Source organism: Zosterops lateralis (assembly GCF_965231275.1).
Source record: "Zosterops lateralis genome assembly, contig: HAP1_HAP1_SCAFFOLD_421, whole genome shotgun sequence".
Classification (NCBI taxonomy): domain Eukaryota; kingdom Metazoa; phylum Chordata; class Aves; order Passeriformes; family Zosteropidae; genus Zosterops; species Zosterops lateralis.
The window spans coordinates 1,484-18,184 of record NW_028154280.1 but is presented as its reverse complement, the minus strand read 5'-3'; the positions used below and the strand labels follow the sequence as shown (position 1 = coordinate 18,184).

At 52.6% G+C, this 16,701-nt stretch overlaps 1 protein-coding gene across 1 annotated transcript; it reads left to right on the top strand.

The window, feature by feature from the left end:
* The first annotated feature begins 9,102 nt into the window (after window positions 1–9,102).
* On the top strand, window positions 9,103–10,752 carry LOC310923839 (C-type lectin domain family 2 member B-like). The gene is made up of 5 exons (XM_083885765.1): window positions 9,103–9,343; window positions 9,709–9,804; window positions 9,906–10,084; window positions 10,182–10,282; window positions 10,393–10,752. The coding sequence occupies exons 1-5, from the start codon at window positions 9,226–9,228 to the stop codon at window positions 10,505–10,507; spliced, it is 609 nt and encodes a 202-aa protein (XP_083741891.1). The 5' UTR covers window positions 9,103–9,225; the 3' UTR covers window positions 10,508–10,752.
* The last annotated feature ends 5,949 nt before the right edge of the window (window positions 10,753–16,701 follow it).

Sequence of the window (16,701 nt, the reverse complement as noted above, 5' to 3'; positions counted from 1 at the left end):
AACCTTCTGCTGCCTCCTCTTTCTACTCCTCCTCCTCCTGTGTCCCTACTCTACCTCATACTCTTCTTCATCCTACTAATCCTCTGCCTCCTGCACAATCCAACCTTCTCCTCCCTCGAGCATCCTTTGACTATTTTGTTCTTCAACCCTGCTTCTCCTTCCCTTCCCCTCCTGCCCCAGGCCCAGCACCCACTGCCGGCTCCCTCTTCCCCCCCAAACCCACAGCATCCCACCGGAGGGGCACGGATGGAGCTGGGGCAGCTCGGGCTGGGGCAGCGCTGGGCTCTCGGCCGCTCCCGCCCGCACTCGCTCCCCACTGCAGCCGCTCCCGCCACGACAGCGCGGGGGGACTGAAGAGAGAAACAAGAAGGATGACACCTCACCACCTGAGCCTGGGGCTGGACAACTGGGCTCCAACATGCAAATGGACCAAAACAGCAAAGTTTAGGACCTCGTGACCAGTCGTCCATGAGGAGACCATTTCAAGTCCACCTTGAGTGTAGCCCTGGTCAGGCTCCTGCCCTGCCCAAGGTCTGCCCTAAAGAGCTTTCAATAAATATCTGCTTTATTCTCTAGCTCTGTCCAGGCTCTGTTTCAGGCCAGCCTTCCCAAGGCATCATTCTCCCAGAGGTAATTAAGGACATGGACAGCCAGAGGGGCAAGAAGGGAAGTCCAGAAGGGATTTAGACAGCAGGGGATGGATGGTGTTGGTGTGCTGGGAAGGGTGACGGGGAAGGGGAGGGTGCAGGATTACAGTTAAGGCAAGAGGCAGCAGGAGGAATCTCTGTGGTGAGAAAGAAGATGATGGAAAAGAGCAGCAAGAGAAAAATACTGAGGACTGGGACGTTTTCAAGCAGGGTGTAATGCTCAAACTCTGGGAGCTGATGCAGATGGTTTGTAGCCCCGGTTGGCAGGAGAGGCAAACAAGGAGGTCAGGATCCCAGGGGGTTTCTCTGTGCTGGGGAGCGGCAGGAGCGGGCGCAGAGGGGCGGCACCGGGAGCACGGGCTGGGGGCCTGTGGGGAGCTGCGGGGCCGGGCCGGGGCTGTGGGGCAGCCGGGGCTCAGCGCCGGGCGCTGCCTGACCCCACCACCCCCCGGGCAGGGCCGGCACTGGCCCCCGGCCCCCAGGAGGCTGCGGGACGCCCCGGCCGCTGCCCGGCCCCGTGGAGCTGCCGGCCCTGCCCGCCGGGGGAGCCGCCTTTGGACACTGCGGCACCACAGGCACCGGCTCTGGGATACGGGCTCTGCAGGGCACGGCCGGCACAAGCACCAGCGCCAAGGAAGGAAGGAAGGAAGGAAGGAAGAGCTGGGAAATGTGCATTATCCCTGCAAGGATCCAGATCATCTTTGAAGGATCTTGTTTGGGCCCTGCAGAAAGGAATGATTGTGCAGAAAGCTCAGCAGCTGTCAGAGGATGAGCACCCACAGGCACTCAGGGGGGCTGCACGAGGGGCACAAGAAGCCCCTGCAGCACTTGGGCACAAAGGCACAGCAGGTGAAGGCAAGAAGGGAGCAGGAAAAGGCCAAGCTGAAGGCAAAGGCCATGGCAGAGTTTCCACAGCCCCTGAGGGATGAAGCCCAGGGCCCAAGGGGGCCCCAGCACCGAGGGGACAGGCTCGGCCACAAGCACCTGGCACAGGCATTGCCCTCCTCGGCAGGGGAGAGCCCACCCAAACAGCCCCTGCCAAGGAAGCAGGGATCCATCTGCAGCCCACAGGGACACTGCAAGCACACACAGCAGCACCCTCAGCAGGAGCAAGTCCAGCCCTGCACGGACATGGATTCCTAGGGCTGCCACAGCTCCCATTACACCAGGGACCCACCACACTGGAGCCCTTGACAACATTCAGGCTGGGGCTGCATCCACACGAGGCCTTTCCTCATACACACAGGGGCCTCTCCACCCACTCTCAATCTCAGACCTAAGGGGGGAAAAGGCAAAAAATGTCTTTGATTATCCAGGGGACAAGTGGGAAAGATGAGGGGCTGTGTTTTATTCAACCACTATTAGCAGATGCCAGGGATGGGTTTGAAATGCAGGAAGTTTTATTTGCTCCTCATTGTGCTTGTAATTTACTGGGAAGGCCTTTGATGGCTAAATTGGGAATGCAAATTAATATTGTAAAAGGTGATACAGAGGCCAGTTCTCTTGTACCTCTGTGTCAAATGTCTGGCAAGGCCTGTGCTGAAGTGAACCCACAAGTGTGGGCAGCCCCAGAGAAAGGGGGAAAATTAGATTCCCAGCCTCTCCAAATCACTCTGAAGTAACCAGCACTGTTGGGAAAGATGGGACAGGAAGGACTTATGGATATGATTGTCTGGCAAGAAATACTGCAGATGAAAAACCTGTGAGTGCAATAGAAATGAAAGCCAGCTTTGACATGTAGGCACAGGAGGCAGGAAAACGGTGATTAGCTGGAGATGGGTTGAAGGGCAGAAACAAAAGGACTCAGGAATGCAGCCTTTCCACTTTGCAAGGGATCAGGGAAAAAGCAGATAAGAAAAGTAGTCTTTAGAGTTTAGAATATAAAATGACATGGTAATATAGTAGTTCTCATAGGCTGCATGCAAAGTTTGTAGGTTTTGGATCTTGCACCGGTTGGTCACTGTGAATTAGAATACTCAACACAAAAAGAGAGAGAATGGATTGTAACAAGGTGCCCTCTCTCTTGCTCTTGCTCTCTTGCTCTTTCCCCCCACGCTCTTGCCCCCTCTCTCTTATCCCTGCTGTCTTATCCCTTCCCCCACTCTTACCTCACTTCTACCCCTGAGCTCTCTTCTACCCTCTCTCTCCCCTCTCTCTCTCGGGGCTTCCCTCCAGCCCAGGCTGGTGGCTGAAGGCAAAGCCCTCTTTACCCACCACCCTTGTAATAAAGCCACGTGTTTCTAGAATATCTCAGCTCTGCAGAGTTCCTTGTCCCTGCCGTCCACGGATGTCACTACACAGCACAAGTGGTGTCTAAAACCAAAACCCTATTGCAAGGGAGGGAAGGAAGGGCTTTGTAATCTCAGGAGTAATGTTACCCAGGACTAAAAAGCAGCTGTGACAATTCTGAGGATTAATAGGTGTTATATATATTTTATATAAAGTTGGCTTTTCCCAAGATGTGTGCTATATAGTAAATAATGTTGTGGTAAGGATATAGAATAAATACATAGAATATAGGGTTTTAATTCTGCTTTTAGAAAAGTAGGTATAGTGGTAATTACTGATGTAATATGCTTAAACTGTCTGTTTGGTCGGGATAACACCCAGTGAACATGTAAAGAGGACCCTGCTATTGATACACCAACTATCAGCATCTCCCACCTGCAGAAAGCACGGACCAAGCCCCAAGCTGGACGCGATAAAAAGGACACAGCCACGAAACACGCATGCTCTAAAAAGGCGGACCCAAGGAGGGGCCATGCAAAACAGTTCCTGGAATATGGAAACCAGTTTATGGAATTTTATGACTATTCATATATCGATATAACAGGAAGGGTATTTAACGAGTGTCCCTGAGAAAGCAAAGTGTGGACTTGGCTGAATGCCGAGTCACCCGGCCGGCCATACTTGGCTTTTTTTATCTCCTAATTGTCTTAAGTATTTTATTAAACATAGTTTTTTAAATTTACCAAAAAGTGAACCTCGTTTTTCACAATTGGGAATTGCAGGACCTGGATTGAGGATTCTCTGCTCCAGCTAAAACATTGGATGACTTTTTAACCCCACATAGCCTCAATGTTATGGTTTGGACATGGGAAAGGGAACAAGACTTGAGAAATGAAAACAAAAAACCCAAAATGATTGATGCTCAAGCCATGGCTCCTCCAGACTCAGAAAAGGAACTGGAATTGTATGTGAGTGTTAAACAGGGCCAGGCCAAAGGAATTCTTGTGCTAAAATGTTTAACCCAGTGGCCAGAGTGGCCCCACTGTCTGCAGAATTGTGCAGCCACAGCTTGAATGGGACCTGAGGCCTGAAAACTGACAGCACAAGGATCTCCTGTTGTCCAAGTCTGGCATCAAGTTCAGCCTCTGAGAACCAAAAGAGCAGGGCTGGGTTATTCCAGCAGGAAACTTGTTCAGTGGCACAGGAGGATTTAGAAGTGAGGACAGGGGAAGGGTTTAACCCAGCCTCCTGTTGGAACAGCCTGCACAGGGGCTGGGGAGAAACCCATGACTGCACTGAGGTGACAGAGCTCCAGAGCCAGGCTGGGAGAGATTGATGAGACATTCCCTGGCCTCAGGGAGAAAAGGTGTTTCTGGATGGGGCTCCAAGGGCAGCAGAAGGGAAAAGAGTTACAAGACACGCTGTTATTCAGGAAAGGGAATCAGACAAAGCACAGGTTACCCCCCACATGGTCAGCTCAACCGGCAGAGCTGTGTGTGCCTGTGAGAGCCTGGGACTGAAATGCCCTGAGCAGGAAGGCTGAAATATCTCCTGCTGACACCATGTCACCCAACAGGGGGGCCAAAGGCAATTCTGACTTCTGCAGTAATCACTGGATCACTTAGAAAGCTATTTCTGAAACAAATAATTCCAAGAGAAAGGATTGTGGAAGCAATAAACTACAACAGGGGAACTCATTTTACAGGAAAGATCCTTCAGGGGGTTCTGGCAGCTTTAGGAACACAATGGGACCTCCACAACCCCTGGCACCCCCAGAGCTCAGGTCAGGTAGAAAGAATGAATGGGGAAATAAAGAAACACCTTTGGAAGCTGCTGACAGAAATCAAGAGGCCACAGGTGGGGCTTTTGCCATTGGCTCTGGCAAGAATAAGAGCCAGATCCAGGGCAGATATTCAATTATCTCCCTTGGAATTGATCTTTGGAATTCCTTCCCCTGGAAATTCTCCACCTAGTGCAGGCTGGAGATAAGGGATGTGTATTTAAAGCAGCCTGTGGCCAGAATCCTGTCTCCTGTGAAATCTCTCCCACTGGAAGCTGGGCTGGCACAGACCCTGCCTTGGGACTTTGCTGTTCACACCATCCAAGCAGGACATGGGGCCCTGCCTGAGGAGTGGGAAGAAGCACCACTGGGGGCTGGATGGGATCACATTGCTCCAAAATATACCAAGTTCAAATTTAAAAAAAAATCTTATTTCTCTAGTCAGGCTTGGTTTGCCTTTGCCCTGGACAAAGGAATTTTAAATATTATCTTTTAAAGGATGTTACAGCACTCAACAGAGATGAGTTTAACATCTCAGCAGACTGGGAAGAGCCCAAAAGACACCCACAAAGACAACGACCATCAACAAAACATCAACGACCATCAGCAAACAGCAACCAACATCTGCCCCAGACACTGCCCCTGGAATAGCTGGAGACACCTGGTCTGGAAAAGGCTGATGAGGAAATCCAGGAGTGAGGACCTAATTAACATCAGAGGCAAAGAAATCCGGCTCCAATAGGAAACCAAATACTCAGAGCTCAGCGACTTGGAAGCAATGAACATCAAACCAATGGATTTCTATGGGTTCAGACTGTAGAAAGTTTAGGAAAAATCCAGTCAAACTCACATGTCATGGAATGATTTTCTCTGCACACCCTGGCTACGAGTGGATGAAATGATTTCTGTTGCACATCCTGGCCAAAATCAAGTAATGCCTTGACTCCCTAACACTGAAAATATTGTTGGACAAATTCTGGTTTTCTCGCAGTTTCTGTGACAAGATTACACCACCACAATGATTTCTCATAATAATCCTGCATTTATATTGTCAGTTATGTTTGGACCAGGGGTGTGAGAATCAATTCCTACTCCAAGGAGGAAAAGTAAATAAAACTTGATTACTTTGAAATGTTTTGGTCTATGTTTGTGTGAGGCTCTTAGTGATGGCAAAATTTTGTTTTGGGTATTTCGATGTCCATTTTTAGGCTGCATTTTGCAAAACTGGAAGAGCTTTAAAGGTGACCCTTTAAGACAGAAACAGTCAAAAGAATTAAACCGTTAAATTAACAGTTAAAACAAAAGCAGATTGTGGGGGGGGGGCACATGTGAGTCATTCAGTGGCTGCTCTGGAAGAGAAGCTCCATTCCAGGCAGCCAGGAGAGGAGCTTGAGAAATGCAAATTAACACTGCTGGGGAAAAGTGGGGACAGTGCACCAGGCTCTTCTGGCCTGCGGGAGGAATTGGGCTGATTCCCTCTGCCCCTCAGCCCAAGCTCTGCCTGCTTGCACAGATGGAATTGGCACAGCCAAAGGCAGAGCCCACAGGGAGGAGATCTGACTCTGCAACACAAATTGCTTCAGCTGCAAAGGGAAACAGCCAGTGGAGAATGGTGTGAAAACTTCACTACAAGAAGTGGGGGGAATCATCCCTCTCCCCACTCCAACATGTGCTGGCACTGTCTGTGTCACACAGGGAGCATCAGACCACTGGGCTGTTTGTGCTACCACAGGCTCAGAGAAATCACTTGGGAATCCAAGTCTGGGATGATTTAATTAGAGAAAAGAGATCAATTGATGCAGCCCTGGCTGGAGGGAGCCCCCAAAAATGGGGAAAAGATGAACGGCCACCACAACAAATCCTACAACACCCTGGACCAGCCCCTGGGAACCCAAACCAATTCACATCAGGAGCCAGAGAACACATTGATCATTCCAATGGCACAATTAGATTACAAGATGTCCACGAAATAATAACCAACCAGACAGATCCAGCTCCTCAGTCTGGCCCACCAATCCACTCAAACCAAGAACACAACATTTCACCACGGGCTGGGATCAGATTATCTGTGAGCAGAAGGAGGAGGACAGGGTGGAAAATTAAATGACTCAAGATGCTGTTGGCAAAGAGATGACAACAGAAAAGTGGGGAAACAGAAAACAAAGGAAATAAGAAAGCAGCTCACGTTCCGGTCCAAACGTGGAAAGGATGGGAATGGGACACGGTTTAGTGGCTCCCTGGCAGAGCAGGGGTTAAAGGAATGCTCTTTCTCCTCTGTTGTGCTACAGCAACTCTCATCTTTGGGCCCTGCACCACACCTTGCTGAGGGCAGCTCATTCACAGCTGAGCAAGGGGATGCAGGTGGCAGCCAGGCCTCCTGAGCCACACACGGCTACAAAAGGACAGGAACTGTTAAAAATGACCCGATAATATTGGCTTTCACATTTGTGCATTAGTCTTTGTATGTGGTTATTGATTTCAAGTACAGTGGAATTTATAATCCCTTTTAGCTGCTTGCTAATAAAACTTATTTCTCATTTTAGTATGCACAGTAAAGCCCATGGAAATAGTAGTGTGATGAGTGTTATGTTGATGTATTCACCTTACAGCTTATAGAAATAATTATGTGATGAATGTATTGTACCATAGGCCTCAGCAAAATATAAAATGTTAAAATACTTCTTGTAACCGAGAGAACTGTGTAAAGCAATTAGGTTGTTTCCCACATCTGCTGACTGACCTCTCCAAGTGATAAGGGTGACACCAACCAGAGCACGGGAGAAGAATTAGAGAAGAATTTGTTACCTGTTCAGTATCTGGGAAGTGTGAAACAACAGGATGAAGCCACAAGAAGAAATAAAATATATTGACCTGATCCACAGGATGTTATTTAGATAAGCCAGAACAGAAACCCAAAATAAAGCAAAGTTTCTATAACAATGAAAGCTACCAAGAATATTTGAATAATGCATGAAACCCATGAACATGTATGTGCCTTAGTAAAGTAACAGTACAGAGATAACACTGTCTTAACGCACCCACGGGTCCCTTGGCTGATCGCCAGGAACACCCAGCGCTGGACATGGAACTGGTTTTTCCCTTATTGAACTTTTGAAAAATATTCTAAGACTGAATATTCGTTTTTCTCAGAATTGAGGTCACTGACAATAATCCCAAAACCAAAGAGGACCCAGCAAGAAAAAACAGAGTCAACGAGTGAATCTGCTTGGAGACAGGGCCGGGGACTGGGAGATAAGGGAGGAACGGGAGAATCCATCAGTTTCAGAAAATGTTCCTCATTGACACGGACTGTGCTCAGCCAAGGCCCTGCGAAATTCCTGAACACGGAGAAGAAGAACAAAGACTGAGCAGAGCCGGGAATATCGGATGTTCTACAAAAGGGGGGCGCATATTAACGAGGACATGCAGGAGGCGGATCGGGAAGTCGGAACTTTCCAAGGACCTTCGCCACGGGGCAAAGGGACAGGGAGATGCAGAAGGGAAAATCAGGAGAAAAAGGAGGCCGCGTCCTACAACAATTGGAGAGACCCCCGGCAAAGGCCGCACGGCCTCTCCCTTTGTTCAGGAATAAAGTCACTTTTACAGGACTCCTCGGGCTCCTGTGGGGACACAAACCTCTGGCCACCTCTGGGAATTTTCCCGCACAGCCCCCCCCGGGGACAGGGCGGCCACCTCCGTCCTCCCCACAGGAACCGGGACGAGCCGGCGCTGCTCCGGCAGCGGCTCCTGCCGAGGCAGCGGCGGGAAGGAGAGCGCGGGCAGCCGCTCCCGCAGCGCCCTCAGGCCACGGGCAACACGGCGCCGACACGGCACAAGGAACCCGCCGGAGCCCCCTGCCGCCCCCTCCGCCCGCAGCCAGCCCCGAGCCCCGGCAGAACCGAGCGCGGCTCCCACCTGCGCTGGGGCCGCCTCCGAGCTCCGCCAGTGCCGCCTCACCGGGCTCCGGCCGCTGCCGCCGCTCCCGGGGCCGGTCCCGGTTTCCAGAGTCGCTCCGCGCTCCGGGGGCCGATCCGAGCATGGCGGAGTGGGCGGGCCGGGATCGTCCCTCAGCCCAGCTCTGACCAATCAGCGCGCGAGAAGGAGACGCGGCGGGAGACGTCGGCCAATGGGGGAGAGGGGCGGGCTTGGCGCGCGGCACGGAACTGCCGCGATCCCGTCCTGTGATTATTCCATTGTTTCCCTAATTTGAAAAGTCGGATGTGAAACTGGGCTGGGATGTCCCTCCGGGCACAGCGCCGGGGTCTTTCCTCAGCCACCTTTCCCGAGAAACCGCTGGAGTTCGGGAAAACAGCCGGGGCCGTTCCGTGCAGAGCGCCAAGCCGCCCTTCCACCTGATGTCTCCCGCCTCTCCTCGTGTTCCAGGCGCGGATTGCTCAGAACGCGGGTCGAGAAAGGATCCAGCTCCGTCCCACTCCGCATTCCGGAGCGTGTGCGGGCCCGGGAGCGGCGGCAGCGGCCGGAGCCCGGTGAGGCGGCACTGGCGGAGCTCGGAGGGGGGAGCAAGAAGCCACTTGTCCTAAGCAGGAAGGGGCCACTGGTGGGTGTGCAATGAATGAAGATGTGGAGAATGAGCCCCGCTCCAGTACTGGGAGGGTGAAGAAGCCCCTGAAATGCCAGAACGGATCAGAAGCTGAGAACATACAGAAGAAACCCCTACAGTTTCTGTGTGAGTGCAGGGCCAGCGCCGTGGCCTGTAGGGAGGGGACAGTGTCACCCCACAGGTGCACAGGGCTGGCAGGGCTGTGGCTGTTTCCAGGGCTCTGGAAGAGCCCTCCTGCTCTGCTGGGCCCCCGCAGGGGCCGGGACCGACACCCCCGGCTGCCCCCGGCGCTGGGCAGTTCTTCTGGCCCCGGCTGTGCCCTGGCCCTGGCTGTGCCCCTGTCCCTTGTTTCTCTTGCTGCCAGCTGAGTGAGGGGCACACAGAATGGGGGATCCCTCCTGTGTCCCCCGGGTGTTGGGTGGGGGGATGTGAGGGCTGGGCGTGCTCAGGACAGCCCCGTCCTCACAGCCATGGACTCTTTACTGCTGCAGGTGAGAGGTTCAGATCCCATCCCAAGGTCACCCTGGTGCTGACTCTGCTCGTGATGCTGGTCCTGGCTTTGGTGCCGGCCTTGGCTGTGCTGTCAGGTAAGGGAGGAGCAGCTGCCTCAGCCCAGCCCCTCGGGGCACAGCAGGGTCCCTATTGCCTGTGGAGGGGAATCCTGGACCTTCTCCTCTTCCCTCTGCAGGGGGAAGACAAACAAACATTGCAGCTTTTCCTGGCACTCCGCTGGCCTGTCCTGATGACTGGGTCGGGTACCGCAGGATCTGCTACTTCCTCTCGAAGGATCAGCACACCTGGGATCAGGGTCAGGCTCGGTGCTCTGAGCTCGGGGCCTCCCTGGCCGTGCTCAGGGATGAGGAAATGGTGAGTGAGGGGCTGGGGGTGTGGGGTGTCCGAGGGGGGCCTGGGGGGCTCCTGGGCTGGGGGTGCAGATCTGACTGCTGGTCTCTTCACTTCCCAGGAGTTCCTGTCCCGCCCCAGCCGGAAGGTCAATCTCTGGCTGGGGCTGCGCAGACGGGGGCAGCAGCTTCAGTGGGAGGACGGCAGCAGCTTCAACTCCTCGTGAGTCCCAGGGAGCCGAGCAGGGCCTGGGGGATGTGGGCAGGGAATGGGGGCATGGGAGCACAATGTGTCCCCTGTGTTGCCAGCATTGTCTCTGCTCCTCCTTGCAGGGTTCCTGTCCTGGGCGATGCAGAGTGTGTTTTCCTGGCTGAGAATAAACTCAGGAGTGTGCCCTGCTCATACCTGATGCCCTATCTGTGCAGCAGAGCCCAAACTCGGCTGTAACAGGGGATGGACAAAGCACCTTCTCTGTGCTGGGCAGTCACAGCTTTGCCCTTTCCCAGACCCTGGGATGTCCTTCCTCAGGCACAGTGTCTGCCTTGCACTGACCCTCAGGGTCACCTCAGTGCCTGATCTCATGAACATCTCAGTATTTTGTCTCAGGGTCACCTCAGTGCCTGGTCTCCAGGAGATGAACGTGCAGGAAGAGGAGGTGATGTGGAAGCTGAGGTGTGGCTGCCTGGGCTGGGGCTGGGGGTTTCTTTCTCCTGGAGCCACTCCAGGACTCATCCTGTTTCTCTTGCACTACACATTTATACACTAAGCCTGTATATATATGTAGATATAACACAGTGGAAACAGGTTTCGTATACCTTCTTCTAACACTATTTATACACAGATATTTCATATCTATACTGGTATAACACTGTGAATACAGGCAACAAACAAGTGCAATGTACAAACAGGTACAAACATGTGAATGTGACTGTGGCTGGGGCAAGGTGCCAATAATGCCAATGTGTGATTTGACCCCACAGGCACCAATGCCTTAAGGGTTGGACTCAATCCTTGTGGGTCCATTCCAATTCAGTGGAATTCCATTCCATCCCTTCTGTGGGATGTCTCTTCCTGACCCCCATCTGTTTTTAAGGTGCCACTGTTGCTGTTTTTGTATTGTTTATAATTTTGGGGTTTCTCATTAAATGCTTGTGAAGCGCCCCCGGTGTCCCTGGTGTTCCCTCGGCGCCGGCAGCCCCGTCCCTTCCCCGCTCCCCCTGCCACGTTCCATCCCGGCTGGCGGAGCCTTGGAGCTGCCGCGGGGCTGCCCCGGGGGCCGCGCCCCGAGCCGGGGCCCCTTCCCAGCGCTCCCCGTGCGCCCGTCCAGCCCGGAGCAGCCAGCGAGGGCTTCAGCTGGGACGGCAGAGAGGCGCTGCTGGGAGCGACCCGCCTCACTGGGCTTGGCTTTGTTCTTCCCCGCCTCGGGAAAAAAGATTTCTGGAGTTTTCTGCCAGAAATCTCCCCCCTCCTCCACTCAGCCCAAGGGCCTTGGGGCTTTTCCCTTTTTTTTTTGGCAAAATCAAAGCCATGCGCTGATGCTCCTAATTAGGGCCGGGAAAACTGAGGGCTTTCCTCGGAGGCAGTGGCAGCGAACACGCAGGGCTGGGAAAGGCGGGCCGGGAGGTGCGGAGAACTTTGTTTGTGCTTCCAGCTCAATCCCGCCTCGGGCCCGGGCCCGTCCCAGGGCGGTTCCTCATCTGCGGCTTTCCCCTCCCACAGCCCGGGGGCGGGGCCTGAGAGCGCGGGGCGGGTGTGGGCCGTGTGCACAGCCCGGGCCTCGCTCGCCGCCATTGGCTGATTGTGCCGTCAGTGCCGGTTGTGGGCGCGCGCTGATTGGGCGGAGCGGGGCCGAGCCCGTTGCCGGGGCCGCCCCCCGGGCGCCCGTGGCTGGGCAGAGGCGCCATTGTGGGAGCGCGTGTGCGGGCCCGGGAGCGGCGGCAGCGGCTGGAGCCCGGTGAGGCGGCACTGGCGGAGCTCGGAGGCGGCCCCAGCGCAGGTGGGAGCCGCGCTCGGTTCTGCCGGGGCTCGGGGCTGGCTGCGGGCGGAGGGGGCGGCAGGGGGCTCCGGCGGGTTCCTTGTGCCGTGTCGGCGCCGTGTTGCCCGTGGCCTGAGGGCGCTGCGGGAGCGGCTGCCCGCGCTCTCCTTCCCGCCGCTGCCTCGGCAGGAGCCGCTGCCGGAGCAGCGCCGGCTCGTCCCGGTTCCTGTGGGGAGGACGGAGGTGGCCGCCCTGTCCCCGGGGGGGGCTGTGCGGGAAAATTCCCAGAGGTGGCCAGAGGTTTGTGTCCCCACAGGAGCCCGAGGAGTCCTGTAAAAGTGACTTTATTCCTGAACAAAGGGAGAGGCCGTGCGGCCTTTGCCGGGGGGTCTCTCCAATTGTTGTAGGACGCGGCCTCCTTTTTCTCCTGATTTTCCCTTCTGCATCTCCCTGTCCCTTTGCCCCGTGGCGAAGGTCCTTGGAAAGTTCCGACTTCCCGATCCGCCTCCTGCATGTCCTCGTTAATATGCGCCCCCCTTTTGTGTAACATCCGCTATTCACGGATCTGCTCAGTCTTTGTTCTTCTTCTCCGTGTTCAGGAATTTCGCAGGGCCTTGGCTGAGCACAGTCCGTGTCAATGAGGAACATTTTCTGAAACTGATGGATTCTCCCGTTGCTCCCTTATCTCCCAGTCCCCGGCCCTGTCTCCAAGCAGATTCACTCGTTGACTCTGTTTTTTCTTGCTGGGTCCTTTTTGGTTTTGGGATTATTGTCAGTGACCTCAATTCTGAGAAAAACGAATATTCAGTCTTAGAATATTTTTCAAGAGTTCAATAAGGGACAAACCAGTTCCATGTCCAGCGCTGGGTGTTCCTGGCGATCAGCCAAGGGACCCGTGGGTGCATTAAGACAGTGTTATCTCTGTACTGTTACTTTACTAAGGCACATACATGTTCATGAGTTTCATGCATTATTCAAATATTCTTGGTAGCTTTCATTGTTATAGAAACTTTGCTTTATTTTGGGTTTCTGTTCTGGCTTATCTAAATAACATCCTGTGGATCAGGTCAATATATTTTATTTCTTCTTGTGGCTTCATCCTGTTGTTTCACACTTCCCAGATACTGAACAGGTAACAAATTCTTCTCTAATTCTTCTCCCGTGCTCTGGTTGGTGTCACCCTTATCACTTGGAGAGGTCAGTCAGCAGATGTGGGAAACAACCTAATTGCTTTACACAGTTCTCTCGGTTACAAGAAGTATTTTAGCATTTTATATTTTGCTAAGGCCTGTGGTACAATACATTCATCACATAATTATTTCTATAAGCTGTAAGGTGAATACATCAACATAACACTCATCACACTACTATTTCCATGGGCTTTACTGTGCATACTAAAATGAGAAATAAGTTTTATTAGCAAGCAGCTAAAAGGGATTATAAATTCCACTGTACTTGAAATCAATAACCACATATAAAGACTAATGCACAAATGTCAAAGCCAATATTATGGGGTCATTTTTAACAGTTCCTGTCCTTTTGTAGCCGTGTGTGGCTCAGGAGGCCTGGCTGCCACCTGCATCCCCTTGCTCAGCTGTGAATGAGCTGCCCTCAGCAAGGTGTGGTGCAGGGCCCAAAGATGAGAGTTGCTGTAGCACAACAGAGGAGAAAGAGCATTCGTTTAACCCAGGGCTGCATCAATTGATCTCTTTTCTCTAATTAAATCATCCCAGACTTGGATTCCCAAGTGATTTCTCTGAGCCTGTGGTAGCACAAACAGCCCAGTGGTCTGATGCTCCCTGTGTGACACAGACAGTGCCAGCACATGTTGGAGTGGGGAGAGGGATGATTCCCCCACTTCTTGTAGTGAAGTTTTCACACCATTCTCCACTGGCTGTTTCCCTTTGCAGCTGAAGCAATTTGTGTTGCAGAGTCAGATCTCCTCCCTGTGGGCTCTGCCTTTGGCTGTGCCAATTCCATCTGTGCAAGCAGGCAGAGCTTGGGCTGAGGGGCAGAGAGAATCAGCCCAATTCCTCCCGCAGGCCAGAAGAGCCTGGTGCACTGTCCCCACTTTTCCCCAGCAGTGTTAATTTGCATTTCTCAAGCTCCTCTCCTGGCTGCCTGGAATGGAGCTTCTCTTCCAGAGCAGCCACTGAATGACTCACATGTGCCCCCCCACAATCTGCTTTTCTTTTAACTGTTAATTTAACTGTTTAATTCTTTTACCTGTTTGTGCCTTAAAGGGTCACCTTTAAAGCCCTTCTAGTTTTGCAAAATGCAGCCTAAAGATGAACATCGAAAAACCCAAACCGAAATTTTGCCATCACTCAGAGCCTCACACAAACATAGACAAAAACATTTCAAAGTAATCAAGTTTAACTTACTTTTCCCCTTAGGAGTAGGAATTGATTCTCACCCCTGGTCCTAATGTAACTGACAATATAAAAGCAGGATTATTATGAGAAATCATTGTGGTGGTGTAATCTTGTCACAGAAACGGTGAGAAAACCAAAATTTGTCCAACAATATTTTTAGTGTTAGAGAGTCAAGGCATTACTTGATTTTGGCCAGGATGTGCAACAGAAATCATTTCATCCACTCGTAGCCAGGGTGTGCAGAGGAAATCATTCCATGACACGTGAGTTTTACTGGATTTTTCCTAAACTTTCTACAGTCTGAACCCATAGAAATCCATTGGTTTGATGTTCATTGCTTCCAAGTCGCTGAGTTCTGAGTATTTGGTTTCCTATTGGAGCCGGATTTCTTTGCCTCTGATGTTAATTAGGTCCCCACTCCTGGATTTCCTCATCAGCCTTTTCCAGACCAGGTGTCTCCAGCTATTCCAGGGCAGTGTCTGGGGCAGATGTTGGTTGCTGTTTGCTGATGGTCGTTGATGTTTTGTTGATGGTCGTTGTCTTTGTGGGTGTCTTTTGGGCTATTCCCAGTCTGCTGAGATGTTAAACTCATCTCTGTTGAGTGGTGTAACATCCTTTAAAAGATAATATTTAAAATTCCTTTCCCAGGGCAAAGGCAAACCAAGCCTGACTAGAGAAATAAGATTTTTTTTTTTTAATTTGAACTTGGTATATTTTGGAGCAATGTGTTCCCATCCAGCCCCGTGTGTGAGTGTGACTGAGAGCCAGAGTGGAATTGTCCCGTTGTGTTCCCCAGCCCCTGTGGCGAGTGCAGGCACAGAAAGCCCTGAAGCTGAAGCAGTGGCAGCAAGGCTGGGCCCCCAGTGTCTGGAGATGGCCCAGGAGGTGCCCAGGCAGACTATTCCAGCAGAGGATCTGTGGGCAGGCACAGGGGCTTCCCCCGCTGTGGAGCCCTGGCTGCTGCTCCGGTGCCTTCAGGGCGGGTCAGTCGTGGCCTCCCATCCTCCTCCTGCAGCCGGGAAGTCCAAATCTCCTTTGGGCCTTCCGAGCCCTTGAGCCCAGGGTGAGGGGTCCCCCCGTGCTGAGCTGTGCTGGGGCTGTTTCTGTGCTCAGGGACACTTGGGATGGGCCACTTGGCCCCCAGTGGTGCTTCTTCCCACTCCTCAGGCAGGGCCCCATGTCCTGCTTGGATGGTGTGAACAGCAAAGTCCCAAGGCAGGGTCTGTGCCAGCCCAGCTTCCAGTGGGAGAGATTTCACAGGAGACAGGATTCTGGCCACAGGCTGCTTTAAATACACATCCCTTATCTCCAGCCTGCACTAGGTGGAGAATTGCCAGGGGAAGGAATTCCAAAGATCAATTCCAAGGGAGATAATTGAATATCTGCCCTGGATCTGGCTCTTATTCTTGCCAGAGCCAATGGCAAAAGCCCCACCTGTGGCCTCTTGGTTTCTGTCAGCAGCTTCCAAAGGTGTTTCTTTATTTCCCCATTCATTCTTTCTACCTGACCTGAGCTCTGGGGGTGCCAGGGGTTGTGGAGGTCCCATTGTGTTCCTAAAGCTGCCAGAACCCCCTGAAGGATCTTTCCTGTAAAATGAGTTCCCCTGTTGTAGTTTATTGCTTCCACAATCCTTTCTCTTGGAATTATTTGTTTCAGAAATAGCTTTCTAAGTGATGCAGTGATTACTGCAGAAGTCAGAATTGCTTTTGGCCCCCCTGTTGGGTGACATGGTGTCAGCAGGAGATATTTCAGCCTTCCTGCTCAGGGCATTTCAGTCCCAGGCTCTCACAGGCACACACAGCTCTGCCGGTTGAGCTGACCATGTGGGGGGTAACCTGTGCTTTGTCTGATTCCCTTTCCTAAATAACAGCGTGTCTTGTAACTCTTTTCCCTTCTGCTGCCCTTGGAGACCCATCCAGAAACACCTTTTCTCCCTGAGGCCAGGGAATGTCTCATCAATCTCTCCCAGCCTGGCTCTGGAGCTCTGTCACCTCAGTGCAGTCATGGGTTTCTCCCCAGCCCCTGTGCAGGCTGTTCCAACAGGAGGCTGGGTTAAACCCTTCCCCTGTCCTCACTTCTAAATCCTCCTGTGCCACTGAACAAGTTTCCTGCTGTAATAACCCAGCCCTGCTCTTTTGGTTCTCAAAGCCTGAACTTGATGCCAGACTTGGACAAGAGGAGATCCTTGTGCTGTCAGTTTTCAGGCCTCAGGTCCCATTCAAGCTGTGGCTGCACAATTCTGCAGACAGTGGGGCCACTCTGGCCACTGGGTTAAACATTTTAGCACAAGA

What these genes read in the sequence shown, in the direction of transcription:
- LOC310923839 (XM_083885765.1), top strand. Translation starts at nt 9,226, where the DNA reads ATGAATGAAGATGTGGAGAATGAGCCCCGCTCCAGTACTGGGAGGGTG. An exon ending in GGCCTTGGCTGTGCTGTCAG is followed by an intron (nt 9,805 to 9,905) that starts GTAAGGGAGGAG and finishes TTCCCTCTGCAG; the next exon opens with GGGGAAGACAAACAAACATT. An exon ending in TGCTCAGGGATGAGGAAATG is followed by an intron (nt 10,085 to 10,181) that starts GTGAGTGAGGGG and finishes TTCACTTCCCAG; the next exon opens with GAGTTCCTGTCCCGCCCCAG.